Source organism: Heptranchias perlo, chromosome 2 (genome assembly GCF_035084215.1).
Source record: "Heptranchias perlo isolate sHepPer1 chromosome 2, sHepPer1.hap1, whole genome shotgun sequence".
Lineage (NCBI taxonomy): Eukaryota > Metazoa > Chordata > Chondrichthyes > Hexanchiformes > Hexanchidae > Heptranchias > Heptranchias perlo.
The window spans coordinates 168,086,949-168,103,868 of NC_090326.1; the positions used below are offsets into that span (position 1 = coordinate 168,086,949).

Genomic DNA, 16,920 nt, shown 5'->3' on the forward strand with positions numbered 1-16,920 from the left:
TAAAACTATCTATTATGATCACTACCAGCAAAATGCTCTCGCACTGCTTCTCATAGAATCATAGAAGTTTACAACATGGAAACAGGCCCTTCGGCCCAACATGTCCATGTCGCCCAGTTTATACCACTAAGCTAGTCCCAATTGCCTGCACTTGGCCCATATCCCTCGATACCCATCTTACCCATGTAACTGTCCAAATGCTTTTTAAAAGACAAAATTGTACCCGCCTCTACTACTGCCTCTGGCAGCTCGTTCCAGACACTCACCACCCTTTGAGTGAAAAAATTGCCCCTCTGGACCCTTTTGTATCTCTCCCCTCTCACCTTAAATCTATGCCCCCTCGTTATAGACTCCCCTACCTTTGGGAAAAGATTTTGACTATCGACCTTATCTATGCCCCTCATTATTTTATAGACTTCTATAAGATCACCCCTTAACCTCCTACTCTCCAGGGAAAAAAGTCTCAGTCTATCCAACCTCTCCCTATAAGTCAAACCATCAAGTCCCGGCAGCATCCTAGTAAATCTTTTCTGCACTCTTTCTAGTTTAATAATATCCTTTCTATAATAGGGTGACCAGAACTGTACACAGTATTCCAAGTGTGGCGTTTCTAATGTCTTGTACAACTTCAACGAGACATCCCAACTCCTGTATTCAATGTTCTGACCAATGAAACCAAGCAAGCTGAATGCCTTCTTCACCACCCTATCCACCTGTGACTCCACTTTCAAGGAGCTATGAACCTGTACTCCTAGATCTCTTTGTTCTATAACTCTCCCCAACGCCCTACCATTAACGGAGTAGGTCCTGGCCCGATTCAATCTCCCAAAATGCATCACCTCACATTTATCTAAATTAAACTCCATCTGCCATTCATCGGCCCACTGGCCCAATTTATCAAGATCCCGTTGCAATCCTAGATAACCTTCTTCACTGTCCACAATGCCACCAATCTTGGTGTCATCTGCAAACTTACTAACCATGCCTCCTAAATTCTCATCCAAATCATTAATATAAATAACAAATAACAGCGGACCCAGCACCGATCTCCTTCCACTTGCCCAGCTTCATTTCCTAAAACTAAATCCAGAACTGCCCCCTCTCTTGTTGGGCTTGCTACGTACTGGCTATAAAAGTTCTGAATGCAATTTAAGAATTTTGTGCCCTCTATGCCTTTCACACTGTTTGTATCCCAGTTAATATTATAGTTGAAATCCCTTACTATTACTGCCCTATTGTTTTTTGCATGTCAGAAATTTACCTACCTATTTGCTCTTCTATCTCTCTCTGACTGGGGGTCAAAAGTACACTCCCAGTAATGTGACTACCCCTTTTTTTATTCCTTAGCTCAACCCATTTGGCCTCATTTCATGATCCTTCTAACGTTTCATCCCTCCTCACAGCCGTAATTGTTTCTTTAACCAAAATTGCCACCCCCGCTCCTTTTTATCCCCCTCTCTATCTCATCTGAAAACCCTGTAACCAGGAACGTTGAGCTGCCAATCCTGCCTCTCTTTAAGCCATGTTTCTGAAATAGCTAAGATATCATACTGCCTCGGCCTATCCGAGTCCTCAGCTCGTCCGCCTTATTCACTATACTCCTTGCATTGAGGTTGCCTTTAAGCTCTGCCAAACTCCTTTGTTGTTTATTATCTAACCTTTGTTTCCTCTGCCTTCCAAACTCACTTACTAATTTTCTGCCTTCCATCTCCAGTCGTGATTCTGTCCCATCTAGATCTACACTCAGGTTCCCATCCCTCTGCTAAGCTAGTTTAAACCCTCCCCGACAGCACTAGCAAACCTCCCCGCGAGGATTGGTCCCGACCCTGTTGAGGTGCAACCCGTCCGGCTTGTACAGGTCCCACCTCCCACGGAATCGGTCCCAATGCCCCAGGACTCTAGAGCCCTCCCTCCTTCACCATCTCTCCAGCCACGCATTCATCTGTTCTATCCTCCTATTTCTATACTCACTAGCGCGTGGCACCGGGAGTAATCCAGAGATTACTGCCTTTGAGGCCCTGCCTTTTAATCTCTTTCCTAACTCCTTAAAATCTTCCCGCAGGACCTCATCCCTCTTTCTACCTATGTCATTGGTACCGATATGGACCACGACCTCTGGCTGTTCACCTTCCCCCCCCCCCCCCCCCCGGAATGTTCTGCAGCCGCTCAGTGACATATGAGAGTGAGGGCCATTCGACCACGGGGAGCATCGCAACTCCACCCGTGCACACGGAGAACTTTAGTGGGTCAGTGACGAGGAGTGGAAATGATGGCTGTTTGTCTCCCCTAAACCCAAATGTTGCTAGGGCCAATTGTACCCCTCCCCCCACCCCTGGGAACCACCTCCCCAGCGGAGATCACCAACTTGGCACGGGCCGTGGGCAGTGGGCAGCGCACTCTCACCTCCGAGTCAGAAGGTCGTGGGTTCAAGTCCCGCTCCAGAGACTTAAGCACACGCTCTAGGCTGACGCTCCCAGTGCAGTACTGAGGGAGTGCTGCACTGTCGGAGGTGCCGCCTTTCAGATGAGATGTTAAACCGAGGCCCCGTCTGCCCCCTCGGTTGGACCTCAAAGATCCCACGGCCACTATTTCAAAGAAGAACAGGGTGTCCTGACCAATATTAATCCCTCAACTAAAGTCACTAAAACAGATTATCTGGTCATTATCACATTGCTGTCTGTGGGATCTTGCTGTGCAGAAATTGGCTGCCACATTTCCTACATTAGAACAGGGGCTACACTTAATGTTTCATTGGCTGTGAGGCACTTTGGGACTCCTGAGGTTGTGAAAGGCGCTATATAAACGCAAGTCTTTGGGCTTGGGACCTTCCTGGTCCGTCTAACTCTCTCACCGCAAGAGACCGTGCCGTGATTACAGGGGGATGGGGGAGAGTTCGGGATTGATTTCAGGGCTGCCCGGTCACCTCGAGTACCGGCCACCCCGGTCTTTGGGCAGGTGGATTTGTTATACCCGTGGTTTATTTCCCGTGCTTCAGGAAGTGCTCCCCGAGTGGCAGGAGGCCGCCAGTAACCTGCTGGTCGCCCTGGGTTGCAGGTTCATCAACGAGGTGATGGAGGAGATCCTGCAGAAGTTCCAGCCGGGGGTCCTGCCCCACTTCTTCGTCGTTCGGACTCTGGCGAATCTCTCCATGGCGAACGGTAAGGTTTTTAACCATTGTCCGTTTTCCTTAGCCCCCCACATTCCTGCCGCCGTGTGAGATCTGAAGCCAGCCCTCTCTGCTCCTCGTGGGTGTGTGAGCGCGCGCCTGGGCAGCGGGTGTCGGCGGGACGATTTGCCCCGGGGGGGGGGGGGGTGGGTGCGCCACAGCTGAATCCCGTCCGCACACGTGCTGTGCAGTGGCCAGGGGTGGGATCCAAGCTCACCGGTACTGAGGCCAACTGCAGCAGCCCAGCTCCTGCCCTGACAAAGATGAGATCCCTGAGCACGGCCCCGGAATTGAACCTGTGACCTTCTGAGCTGTGTGGCTCGGAACTACACTGGGTGGGGCCGTAAACCAGGTTGCTCAGATAACCTCAGTCCATTCGTTCCAGTAACACGGTCGGTATCTCTCTCTCTCTCTCTCTCTCTCTCTCTCTCTCTCTCTCTCTCTCTCTCTCTCTCTCTCTTTCTCTGTGTGTCTTTCTCTCTCTCTCAGTCCCTCTTGTTTTATTATCTGTTCGTGGGATGTGGGCATCGCTGGCAAGGCCAACATTTATTGCCCTTGAGAAGGTGGTGGTGAGCTGCCTTCTTGAACCGCTGCAGTCCGTGTGGTGAAGGTTCTCCCACAATGCTGTTAGGAAGGGAGTTCCAGGATTTTGACCCAGCGACGATGAAGGAACGGCGATATATTTCCAAGTCGGGATGGTGTGTGACTTGGAGGGGAACGTGCAGGTGGTGTTGTTCCCATGTACCTGCTGCTCTTGTCCTTCTAGGTGGTAGAGGTCGCGGGTTTGGGAGGTGCTGTCAAAGAAGCCTTGGCGAGTTGCTGCAGTGCATCCTGTGGATGGTACACACTGCAGCCACTGTGCGCCGGTGGTGAAGGGAGTGAATGTTTTGGGTGGTGGATGGGGTGCCAATCAAGCGGCTGCTTTGTCCTGGATGGTGTCGAGCTTCTTGAGTGTTGTTGGAGCTGCACTCATCCAGGCAAGTGGAGAGTATTCCATCACACTCCTGACTCGTGCCTTGTAGATGGTGGAAAGGCTTTGGGGGAGTCAGGAGGTGAGTCACTCGCCGCAGAATACCCAGCCTCTCACCTCTTGTAGCCACAGTATTTATATGGCTGGTCCAGTTAAGTTTCTGGTCAATGGTGACCCCCAGGATGTTGATGGTGGGGGATTCGGCGATGGTAATGCTGTTGAATGTCAGGGGGAGGTGGTTAAACTCTCTCTTGTTGGAGATGGTCATTGCCTGGCACTTGTCTGGCGCAAATGTTATTTGCCATTTATGAGCCCAAGCCTGAATGTTGTCCAGGTCTTGCTGCATGCGTGCTCGGACTTCTTCATTATCTGAGGGGTTGCGAATGGAACTGAACACTGTGCAATCATCAGCGAACATCCCCATTTCTGACCTTATGATGGAGGGAAGGTCATCGATGAAGCAGCTGAAGATGGTTGGGCCTAGGACACTGCCCTGAGGAACTCCTGCAACAATGTCCTGGGGCTGAGATGATTGGCCTCCAACAACCACTACCATCTTCCTTTGTGCCAGGTATGACTCCAGCCACTGGAGAGTTTTCCCCCTGATTCCCATTGACTTCAATTTTACTCGGGCTCCTTGGTGCCACACTCGGTCAAATGCTGCCTTGATGTCAAGGGCAGTCACTCTCCTCTCACCTCTGGAATTCAGCTCTTTTGTACATGTTTGGACCAAGGCTGTAATGAGGTCTGGAGCCGAGTGGTCCTGGCGGAACCCAAACTGAGCATCGGTGAGCAGGTTATTGGTGAGTAAGTGCTGCTTGATAGCACTGTCGACGACACCTTCCATCACTTTGCTGATGATTGAGAGTAGACTGATGGGGCGGTAATTGGCCGGATTGGATTTGTCCTGATTTTTGTGGACAGGACATACCTGGGCAATTTTCCACATTATCGGGTAGATGCCAGTGTTGTCGCTGTACTGGAACAGCTTGGCTAGAGGCGCAGCTAGTTCTGGAGCACAAGTCTTCAGCACTACAGCCGGGATGTTGTCGGGGCCCATAGTTTTTGCTGTATCCAGTGCACTCAGCCGTTTCTTGATATCGTGGAGTGAATCGAATTGGCTGAAGACTGGCTTCTGTGATGGTGGGGATATCGGGAGGAGGCCGAGATGGATCATCCACTCGGCACTTCTGGCTGAAGATGGTTACAAACACTTCAGCCTTGTGTTTTGCACTCACGTGCTGGGCTCTGCCATCATTGAGGATGGGGATGTTTGCAGAGCCTCCTCCTCCCATTAGTTGTTTAATTGTCCACCACCATTCACGACTGGATGTGGCAGGACTGCAGAGCTTTGATCTGATCTGTTGGTTGTGGAATCGCTTAGCTCTGTCTATAACATGTTGCTTCTGCTGTTTAGCATGCATGTAGTAGAATCATAGAATCATAGAAGTTTACAACATGGAAACAGGCCCTTCGGCCCAACATGTCCATGTCGCCCAGTTTATACCACTAAGCTAGTCCCAATTGCCTGCACTTGGCCCATATCCCTCTATACCCATCTTACCCATGTAACTGTCCAAATGCTTTTTAAAAGACAAAATTGTACCCGCCTCTACTACTGCCTCTGGCAGCTCGTTCCAGACACTCACCACCCTTTGAGTGAAAAAATTGCCTCTCTGGACCCTTTTGTATCTCTCCCCTCTCACCTTAAATCTATGTCCCCTCGTTATAGACTCCCCTACCTTTGGGGAAAGATTTTGACTATCGACCTTATCTATGCCCCTCAGTATTTTATAGACTTCTATAAGATCACCCCTAAACCTCCTACTCTCCAGGGAAAAAAGTCTCAGTCTATCCAACCTCTCCCTATAAATCAAACCATCAAGTCCCGGTAGCATCCTAGTAAATCTTTTCTGCACTCTTTCTAGTTTAATAATATCCTTTCTATAATAGGGTGACCAGAACTGTACACAGTATTCCAAGTGTGGCCTTACTAATGTCTTGTACAACTTCAACAAGACATCCCAACTCCTAGAGTTATAGAGTTATACAGCACGGATAGAGGCCCTTCGGCCCATCGTGTCCGCGCCGGCCATCAGCCCTGTCTACTCTAATCCCATATTCCAGCATTTGGTCCGTAGCCTTGTATGCTATGGCATTTCAAGTGCTCATCCAAATGCTTCTTGAATGTTGTGAGGGTTCCTGCCTCCACAACCCTTTCAGGCAGTGAGTTCCAGACTCCAACCACCCTCTGGGTGAAAAAGTTCTTTCTCAAATCCCCTCTAAACCTCCCGCCTTTTACCTTGAATCTATGTCCCCTTGTTATAGAACCCTCAACGAAGGGAAAAAGCTCCTTAGTATCCATCCTATCTGTGCCCCTCATAATTTTGTACACCTCAATCATGTCCCCCCTCAGCCTCCTCTGCTCCAAGGAAAACAAACCCAATCTTCCCAGTCTCTCTTCATAACTGAAGCGCTCCAGCCCTGGTAACATCCTGGTGAATCTCCTCTGCACCCTCTCCAAAGCGATCACATCCTTCCTGTAGTGTGGCGACCAGAACTGCACACAGTACTCCAGCTGTGGCCTAACCAGTGTTTTATACAGCTCCATCATAACCTCCTTGCTTATATTCTATGCCTCGGCTAATAAAGGCAAGTATCCCATATGCCTTCTTTACCACCTTATCTACCTGTTCTGCCGCCTTCAGGGATCTGTGAACTTGCACACCAAGATCCCTCTGACCCTCTGTCTTGCCAAGGGTCCTCCCATTCATTGTGTATTCCCTTGCCTTGTTAGTCCCTCCAAAGTGCATCACCTCGCACTTTTCCGGGTTAAATTCCATTTGCCACTGTTCCGCCCATCTGACCAACCCATCTATATCGTCCTGCAGACTGAGGCTATCCTCCTCGCTATTTACCACCCTACCAATTTTTGTATCATCAGCGAACTTACTGATCATACCTTTTACATTCATATCCAAGTCGTTAATGTAGACCACAAACAGCAAGGGACCCAGCACCGATCCTTGTGGTACCCCACTGGCCACAGGCTTCCAGTCACAAAAACAACCTTCGACCATCACCCTCTGCCTTCTGCCACTAAGCCAGTTTTGTATCCAAAGTGCCAAGGCACCCTGGATTCCATGGGCTCGTACCTTCTTGACCAGTCTCCTGTGGGGGACTTTATCGAAGGCCTTACTGAAATCCATGTATACCACATCCACTGCGTTACCCTCATCCACACGCCTAGTCACCCCCTCAAAAAATTCAATCAAATTAGTCAGACATGATCTTCCCTTGACAAAGCCATGTTGACTATCCCTGATTAATCCTTGCTTCTCCAAGTGGAGACTAATTTTGTCCTTCAGAATTTTTTCCAATAATTTTCCTACCACTGATGTTAGGCTCACTGGCCTGTAGTTCCCCGGTTTTTCCCTACTCCCCTTCTTGAATAATGGTACTACATTAGCGGTTCTCCGGTCCTCTGGCACATCCCCTGTGGCCAGAGAGGTTCTGAATATATGTGTCAGAGCCCCCGCAATCTCCTCCTTTGCCTCACACAGTAGCCTGGGATACATTTCGTCCGGGCCTGGGGATTTATCCATTTTTAGGCCTGCTAAAACCGCCAATACCTCCTCCCGCTCGATGTTAATATGTTCGAGTATATCACAGTCCCCCTGCCGTATTTCTATGTCTACATCGTCCTTCTCCATAGTGAAAACAGATGCAAAAAATTCATTTAGAACCCTTCCTACATCTGCCGGCTCCACACACAGATTGCCATTTTGTCCCTAATGGGCCCTATTTTTTCCCTAGTCATCCTCTTACCCTTAATGTACTTATAAAACATCTTAGGATTTTCCTTTATTTTGCTCGCCAGTGTTATTTCATGGCCCCTCCTTGATCTCCTAATTTCTTTTTTAAGTATCCCCCTGCACTTTTTGTACTCCTCTAGGGCTTCCTCCGTCTTTAGCCTTTTGTATCTGCCAAAAGCCCTCCTTTTTTTCCTAATCCATTCTCGTATATCCCCTGACATCCAAGGTTCCCTGGAGTTCTTGGAACCACCCTTGACCTTTACGGGAACATGTTGCCATTGTATGGTCTCAATCTCCCTTCTGAAAGACTCCCATTGCTCCGATGCGGATTTTCCTACAAGCTGCTGATCCCAGTCCATTTTGGCCAGATCCTGCCTTATCCTATTAAAATCGGCCTTCCTGTATTCAATGTTCTGACCAATGAAACCAAGCATGCCGAATGCCTTCTTCACCACCCTATCCACCTGTGACTCCACTTTCAAGGAGCTATGAACCTGTACTCCTAGATCTCTTTGTTCTATAACCCTCCCCAACGCCCTACCATTAACGGAGTAGGTCCTGGCCCGATTCGATCTACCAAAATGCATCACCTCACATTTATCTAAATTAAACTCCATCTGCCATTCATCGGCCCACTGGCCCAATTGATCAAGATCCCGTTGCAATCCTAGATAACCTTCTTCACTGTCCACAATGCCACCAATCTTGGTGTCATCTGCAAACTTACTAACCATGCCTCCTAAATTCTCATCCAAATCATTAATATAAATAACAAATAACAGCGGACCCAGCACCGATCCCTGAGGCACACCGCTGGTCACAGGCCTCCAGTTTGAAAAACAACCCTCTACAACCACCCTCTGACTTCTGTCGTCAATCCAATTTTGTATCCAATTGGCTACCTCACCTTGGATCCCGTGAGATTTAACCTTATGTAACAACCTACCATGCGGTACCTTGTCAAAGGCTTTGCTAAAGTCCATGTAGACCACGTCTACTGCACAGCCCTCATCTATCATCTTGGTTACCCCTTCAAAAAACTCAATCAAATTCGTGAGACATGATTTTCCTCTCACAAAACCATGCTGACTATGTAGTCCTGAGTTGTAGCTTCACCAGGTGGGTACAGGAGCATAGCGGTTATGTTACTTAATCCAGAGGCCTGGACTAATAATCTGGAGTCATGAATTCAAATCCTGGCACTGCAGCTGGGGAATTTAAATTTAATTAAATAAAAATCTGGAATAAAAAAACACTGGTATCAGTAATGGTGGCCATGAAAACTACTGGATTGTCGTAAAAACCCATCTGGTTCACTAATGTCCTTTCGGGCAGATGGAATATAATGTGGGAAAATGTGAAGTCATCCACTTTGGGAGGAAAAATAAAAAAGCAAAATATTATTTGAATGGAGAAATACTACAAAATGCTGCGGTCCAGAGGGATCTGGGTGTCCTCGTACATGAAACACAATAAGTCAACATACAGATGCAGCAGGTAATCCGGAAGGCAAACGGAATATTGGCCTTTATTTCTAGGGGGATGGAGTATAAAAGCAGGGAAGTCATGCTACAACTGTACAGGGTGCTGGTGAGACCACACCTGGAGTACTGCGAACAGTTCTGGTGCCCTTAATTAAGGAAGGACATACTTGCATTGGAGGCAGTTCAGAGAAGGTTCACCAGGTTGATTCCGGGTATGGAAGGGTTGTCTTATGAGGAAAGATTGAACAGGTTGGGTCTATACTCATTGGAGTTTAGAAGAATAGGAGGAGACCTTATTGAAACATATAAGATTCTGAGGGGACTCGATTGGGTAGATGCTGAGAGGATGTTAACCCTCATGGGGGAATCTAAAACTAGTGGGCATAGTCTCAGAATAAGGGGTCGCCCATTTAAGACAGAAATGAGGAGGGATTTCTTCTCCCAGAGGGTCGTGAATCTTTAGAATTCTTTACCCCAAAAAGCTGTGGAGGCCGAGTCATTGAATACATTCAAGGCTGAGTTAGACAAATTTTTGATCAGCGAGAGAGTCAAAGGATATGGGGAAAGGGCGGGAAAGTGGAGTTGAGCTAAAAATCAGATCAGCCTTGATCTCATTGAATGGCGGAACAGGCTCGAGGGGCGAATGGCCTTCTCCTGCTCCTATATCTTATGGTCTTATGGTATGTCCTGTACCACCAGCAGGACAGACCCACCGGAGGTGGCGGTATCCTAGAAGTTACAACATGGAAACAGGCCCTTCGGCCCAACATGTCCATGTCGCCCAGTTTATACCACTAAGCTAGTCCCAATTGCCTGCACTTGGCCCATATCCCTCTATACCCATCTTACCCATGTAACTGTCCAAATGCTTTTTAAAAGACAAAATTGTACCCGCCTCTACTACTGCCTCTGGCAGCTCGTTCCAGACACTCACCACCCTTTGAGTGAAAAAATTGCCCCTCTGGACCCTTTTGTATCTCTCCCCTCTCACCTTAAATCTATGTCCCCTCGTTATAGACTCCCCTACCTTTGGGAAAAGATTTTGACGATCTACCTTATCTATGCCCCTCATTATTTTATAGACTTCTATAAGATCACCCCTTAACCTCCTACTCTCCAGGGAAAAAAGTCCCAGTCTATCTAACCTCTCCCTATAAGTCAAACCATCAAGTCCCGGTAGCATCCTAGTAAATCTTTTCTGCACTCTTTCTAGTTTAATAATATCCTTTCTATAATAGGGTGACCAGAACTGTACACAGTATTCCAAGTGTGGCCTTACTAATGTCTTGTACAACGGTAGCGTAGTGGTTATGTTACTGGGCTAGTAATCCAGAGGCCTGGACTAAAGTCCAGAGTCATGAGTTCAAATCCCACCACGGCGGCTGGCGAATTTAAATTCAATTAATTAAAATAAAAAATCTGGAATTAAAATACTAGTATCAGTAATGGTGGCCATGAAACTACCGGATTGTCGTAAAAACCCATCTGGTTCACTAATGTCCTTTAGGGAAGGAAACCTGCCGTCCTTACCCGGTCTGGGCCTATATGTGACTCCAGACCCACAGCAATGTGGTTGATTCTTAATTGCCCTCTGAAATGGCCCAGCAAGCCACTCAGTTGTAAAAATCTCGCTAGGGATGGGCAATAAATGCCGGCCTTGCCAGCGACGCCCATATCCCGTGAACAAATAAAAAAAAAACAAGACATCCCAACTCCTGTATTCAATGTTCTGACCAATGAAACCAAGCATGCTGAATGCCTTCTTCACCACCCTATCCACCTGTGACTCCACTTTCTAGGAGCTATGAACCTGTACTCCTAGATCTCTTTGTTCTATAACTCTCCCCAACGCCCTACCATTAACGGAGTAGGTCCTGGCCCGATTCGATCTCCCAAAATGCATCACCTCACATTTATCTAAATTAAACTCCGTCTGCCATTCAGTGATATACAGTCAGGAGGGAGTGGCCCTGGGAGTCCTCAACATTGACTCCGGACCCCATGAAATCTCATGGCATCAGGTCAAACATGGGCAAGGAAACCTCCTGCTGATGACCACCTACCGTCCTCCCTCAGCTGATGAATCAGTCCTCCTCCATGTTGAGCACCACTTGGAGGAAGCACTGAGGGTAGCAAGGGCACAAAATGTACTCTGGGTGGGGGACTTCAATGTCCATCACCAAGAGTGGCTCGGTAGCACCACTACTGACCGAGCTGGCCGAGTCCTGAAGGACATAGCTGCCAGACTGGGCCTGCGGCAGGTGGTGAGCGAACCAACACGAGGGAAAAACTTACTTGACCTCGTCCTCACTAATCTACCTGTCGCAGATGCATCTGTCCATGACAGTATTAGTAGGAGTGACCACCGCACAGTCCTCATGGAGACGAAGTCCCGTCTTCACACTGAGAACACCATCCAACGTGTTGTGTGGCACTACCACCGTGCTAAATGGGATAGATTCAGAACCGATCCAGCAGCTCAAAACTGGGCATCCATGAGGCGCTGTGGGCCATCAGCAGCAGCAGAATTGTATTCCAGCACAATCTGTAACCTCATGGCCCGGCATATTCCTCACTCTACCATTACCAACAAGCCAGGGGATCAACCCTGGTTCAATGAGGAGTGTAGAAGAGCATGCCAGGAGCAGCACCGGGCGAACCTAAAAATGAGGTGCCAACCTGGTGAAGCTACAACTCAGGACTACATGCATGCTAAACAGCGGAAGCAACATGCTATAGACAGAGCTGAGCGATCCCGCAAAGCTCAGATCAAAGCTCTGCAATCCTGCCACATTCATTCTCTCTCTCTCTCTCTCTCTCTCTCTCTCTCTCTCTCTCTCTCTCTCATATTGAGTATAGGAATTTGTTTCCAGCCCAGACACTAGCCTGTTGCTGTTCACATTGTTTGTGACTTTGGCTGAGACACAAGTTGCTGAATACAATTTTTTTGTTTAAAAAAATATCCTTCCACCTACAACCAACAGGCCGGTAAACCCTGAGCTCTGCGCTCCCTAATCACCACACCCTGATCTACTTCAACGTCGTCTCTGCTCTTAACCTTGCTGTGCCCGGCACTGTGAACTTTGGCCTTTCACCTTAGTTTCTCAATGGGGAAAATAAGACCCTGTCCCTTTTAAGATGCCGTTGATCAGAAATGTTGTGGTTTACAGAGGTTTTTGTACAGGGCAATCCCAATGATTTTGTGGTTGAGATGGAGAGAAGTAATGACTGCTATTTATTATATATAAGCTGCCCTGCACTCCCCACACCTTCCGCTTCCCATTCCCCAATGGTTTAAGGGGGCTGAGTAAAATAAAAAGCCGGTGTCAGTAAAAGTGACCGTGAAGCAGTCGGATTGTTGTGAAAACCCAACTGGTTCACTAATGTCCCTTTAGGGAAGGACACCTGCCGTCCTTACCCGGGCCTATACGTGACTCCAGCCCCACACCTACGCGGTTGACTCGTATCGCTATCCAGTGATCCCCTGCTGGAAAAGAACACCTGCTGATGTCGGGCGAGGACAGGATTGGGCTGGGCTGTGATGCCACTGTGGTCGAATAGTCAGCCAACGCCCTGCTTCTAGGCTCATCCAGGGAGAAGGGTGAAACCCGAGGGCGAGTCGGTGCCCCCTTGAGGAGCGGAGAAAACTTGGAAGGGGAGTAACCAAGCAGCGTGCCTCGATGACTGGGTTGCCCTTGCAGAGAGCTGGCGCGGACTCGATGGGCCGAACGGCCTCCTTCCGTGCTGTAACCATTCTATGATTCTATGATCGACCTCCTCCTCGTAGCCATGGTTTGGATGTGGGAGGGGAGAAGGTCACTTAGATAATCGTTTGATCGAGGCGTCCGATATCCGGGGGAAGCAGAGGGCCCAGGAATGTCCAAGTGCGCCATCTGGAGCAAGGCTGCCTTCCCGCAGATCCACGTGGCCGATGGGCTGCGATTCTGTACCCTACCTCCTTGCCCCTCCCCTCTCCCCTCTTCCCTTCACCATTGGCGTGTCGGAGAGACGGAGGCAAACCTGTCCTGTAATCGCAAGGGATCTCGGGGTCTCCTCGGGGCTTAGTTTTGTCTCATTTTCCCCCCCTCCCCCCGTGACGTGACCTTGCCCCAACTTCTGTTGGGCTGTTCTGACCTCATATTGTTTGTCTTGTTTTTGTTTTGAATGCATTAAATCGAGTTCGTGGAATCTTACAGCAAAGAAGGAGGCCATTCGGCCCATCGTGCCTGTGCCGGCTCTTTGAAGGAGCTGTCCAATTAGTCCCACTCCCCCGTTCTTTCCCCATAGCCTTGCAAATTTCACCTTTTCAAGTATTTATCCAATTCCCTTTTGAAAGTTACTATTGAATCTGCTTCCACCGCCCTTTCAGGCAGTGAATTCCAGATCATCACAACTCGCTGCATAAAAGAAATTCTCATCTCCCACCTGCCTTTTTGCCAATTATCTTAAATCTGTGAGCTTTGGTTATCAATCTCCTACCAATGGAATCATTTTCTCCTCATTTACTCTATCAAAACTGTTCATGATCTTGAACACCGCTATAAAATCTCCCCTTAAACTTCTCTGCTGTAAGGAGAACAACCCCAGCTTCCTCCAGTCTCTCCATCTAACTGAAGTATGTTTACTGATGGTGTAATATTCCGCCCCAGTCCTTGGATCTTTCCTCATGTACTTGCTGTTGGGTTTGTTTACCAGTGTACGGCATGGTGCCCTTCCTGACTGCCATCCTGGGGACGATGCTGCCCATGCTGGGAATGGCGAAACTGGACACCATGAAATCAGTGTTCACCATCGGTAAGAACCTTATCTGTAACGTGATGAGTGGTTAGGGAATGGTGCTTGATGGGACAGTGTGGAGGGAGCTTTACTCTGTATCTAACCCGTGCTGTACCTGCCCTGGGAGTGTTTGATGGGACAGTGTAGAGGGAGCTTTACTCTGTATCTAACCCTGTACCTGCCCTGGGAGTGTTTGATGGGACAGTGTAGAGGGAGCTTTACTCTGTATCTAACCCGTGCTGTACCTGCCCTGGGAGTGTTTGATGGGAGAGTGTAGAGGGAGCTTTACTCTGTATCTAACCCGTGCTGTACCTGCCCTGGGAGTGTTTGATGGGACAGTGTAGAGGGAGCTTTACTCTGTATCTAACCCTGTACCTGCCCTGGGAGTGTTTGATGGGACAGTGTAGAGGGAGCTTTACTCTGTATCTAACCCTGTACCTGCCCTGGGAGTGTTTGATGGGACAGTGTCGAGGGAGCTTTACTCTGTATCTAACCCGTGCTGTACCTGCCCTGGGAGTGTTTGATGGGAGTGTAGAGGGAGCTTTACTCTGTATCTAACCCGTGCTGTAGCTGCATAGAGTAGGTGGGATTGAGTGATATAGCGGGGCGGTGGGGTCTGGGGGATGAGGCGGGGCGGTGGGTCTGGGGGATGAGGCGGGGCGGTGGGTCTGGGGGATGCGGCGGGGGCGGTGGGTCTGGGGGATGCGGCGGGGCGGTGGGGTCTGGGGGATGCGGCGGGGCGGTGGGTCTGGGGGATGCGGCGGGGCGGTGGGTCTGGGGGATGCGGCGGGGCGGTGGGTCTGGGGGATGCGGAGGGGCGGTGGGTCTGGGGGATGCGGCGGGGCGGTGGGTCTGATTGTGTAAAGAGGGACGGACTCGTTGAGCCGTTTCCCGCTCCTGTGGTGTCTCCCGATCTTGTACTGGCTCTGTCATTGGTGGTCCGTCCCCTTGTTTCATTCTCTCCGTTGTAGCTCTGGGTCATTTCAGTGAGAGTATCCTGGAATACCTGGCCAACCTGGACAAGGCCCCAGACCCTACGGTGAGGAAGGATGCCTTCTCCAGCGAGATCTACGCCTGCTACGACATTCTCTTCAACGTCTGGCTGCAGAACAAAGAGCCCAAGGTATGAGGGGCTCCAGTGTCCGAGGGACCGGTCACTGAACCCCGTTAGACAGTAAACAGTCGGTCAGGTCTGAGCTTTGCTCCTTTGGTCCGGTTTAACCCGGGCTACGGGAAGTTGGATTTGAACTTATTATGTGGAGAGACTGGAGAAGCTGGGGTTGTTCTCCCTCGAGCAGGGGAGATTTAATAGAGGTGTTCAAAATCATGAGGGGTTTTGATAGAGTAAATAAGGAGAAACTGTTTCCAGTGGCAGGAGGGTCGGTGACCAGAGGACAAAGATTTAAGGAGATTGGCAAAAGAGCCAGAGGGAGAGATGAGGAGAATTCTTTTTACACAGTGAGTTGTTCTGATTTGGAATTCACTGTCTGAAAGTGCGATGGAAGCAGATTCAATAGTAATTTTCAAAAGGGAATTGGATAAATACTTGAAAGGGGAACATTCTCCGAGAGAGAGGCGGGGGGGAGTGGGACGAATTGGGTAGCTCTTTCAAAGAGGCACAATGGGTGGAATGGCCACCTTCAGTGCTGTGTCGTTCCATGAACGTCTGACTAAGCTCCCTTGTTTTTTTTAAAAAAATGAAGAATGGAATTCTCCCCTTGTTTGGGAGGAACCTCAGCTTTCACCTGCCGACAATATCCCAACGAACATTAATTCATCCTCAGCCTGGCCCTGCGAGCTGGGTTAGAATCCAGCTCTGACTGATTGATTGTTTGGAACTGGTTTTTGGGGCCGTTTGAACCCCGTTCTGACTGAACCCAGATCTGCTATGGAAACCTGCTCACAATTTGACACCAGTTGGCACTAACTCTGGACACCACAAAACTTTAGGTGAGAATTGGAAACCTTTCCTTTGGGTAAGCGCACTCGAGATGGGAAAATTGCAGCAAATTGTTGATCTAACCCGTGCTGTACCTGCCCTGGGAGTGTTTGATGGGACAGTGTCGAGGGAGCTTTACTCTGTATCTAACCCGTGCTGTACCTGCCCTGGGAGTGTTTGATGGGACAGTGTAGAGGAGCTTTACTCTGTATCTAACCCGTGCTGTACCTGCCCTGGGGGTGTTTGATGGGACAGTGTAGAGGGAGCTTTACTCTGTATCTAACCCGTGCTGTACCTGCCCTGGGAGTGTTTGACGGGACAGTGTAGAGGGAGCTTTACTCTGTATCTAACCCGTGCTGTACCTGCCCTGGGAGTGTTTGACGGGACAGTGTAGAGGGAGCTTTACTCTGTATCTAACCCGTGCTGTACCTGCCCTGGGAGTGTTTGATGGGACGGTGTAGAGGGAGCTTTACTCTGTATCTAACCCGTGCTGTACCTGCCCTGGGAGTGTTTGATGGGACAGTGTAGAGGGAGCTGTACTCTGTGTCGAACCCATGCTGTTACGGACACTGTGACCGGCCATTAATGCCTCGGCACTAATTCACTTTCCTTGACGAGCTCAAAGTAAAACAGCGTAAATTTTTTTCTGCGGAGAAATGTTTCACCCAGCGTGTTTCCCTTGCCAGCTGAGGACCAGCGTAGTCGATGCCATTGGCCAGATGGTGCACCTGATGCCCCACGACAAACTGGAGAGCAGCTGCCGAAACTGA

General features: G+C 49.2%; 1 protein-coding gene across 1 annotated transcript in view; it reads left to right on the forward strand.

Moving 5' to 3' along the window:
- The window catches only part of LOC137334669 (maestro heat-like repeat-containing protein family member 1), a 46,529-nt gene extending 29,609 nt beyond the window's left edge, over window positions 1-16,920 (forward strand). The window contains exons 5-8 of the mRNA XM_067999521.1: window positions 2,996-3,158; window positions 14,131-14,229; window positions 15,183-15,334; window positions 16,837-16,920. Coding sequence (XP_067855622.1) covers window positions 2,996-3,158; window positions 14,131-14,229; window positions 15,183-15,334; window positions 16,837-16,920 — 498 coding nt within the window. The remainder of the gene's footprint in view (window positions 1-2,995; window positions 3,159-14,130; window positions 14,230-15,182; window positions 15,335-16,836) is intronic.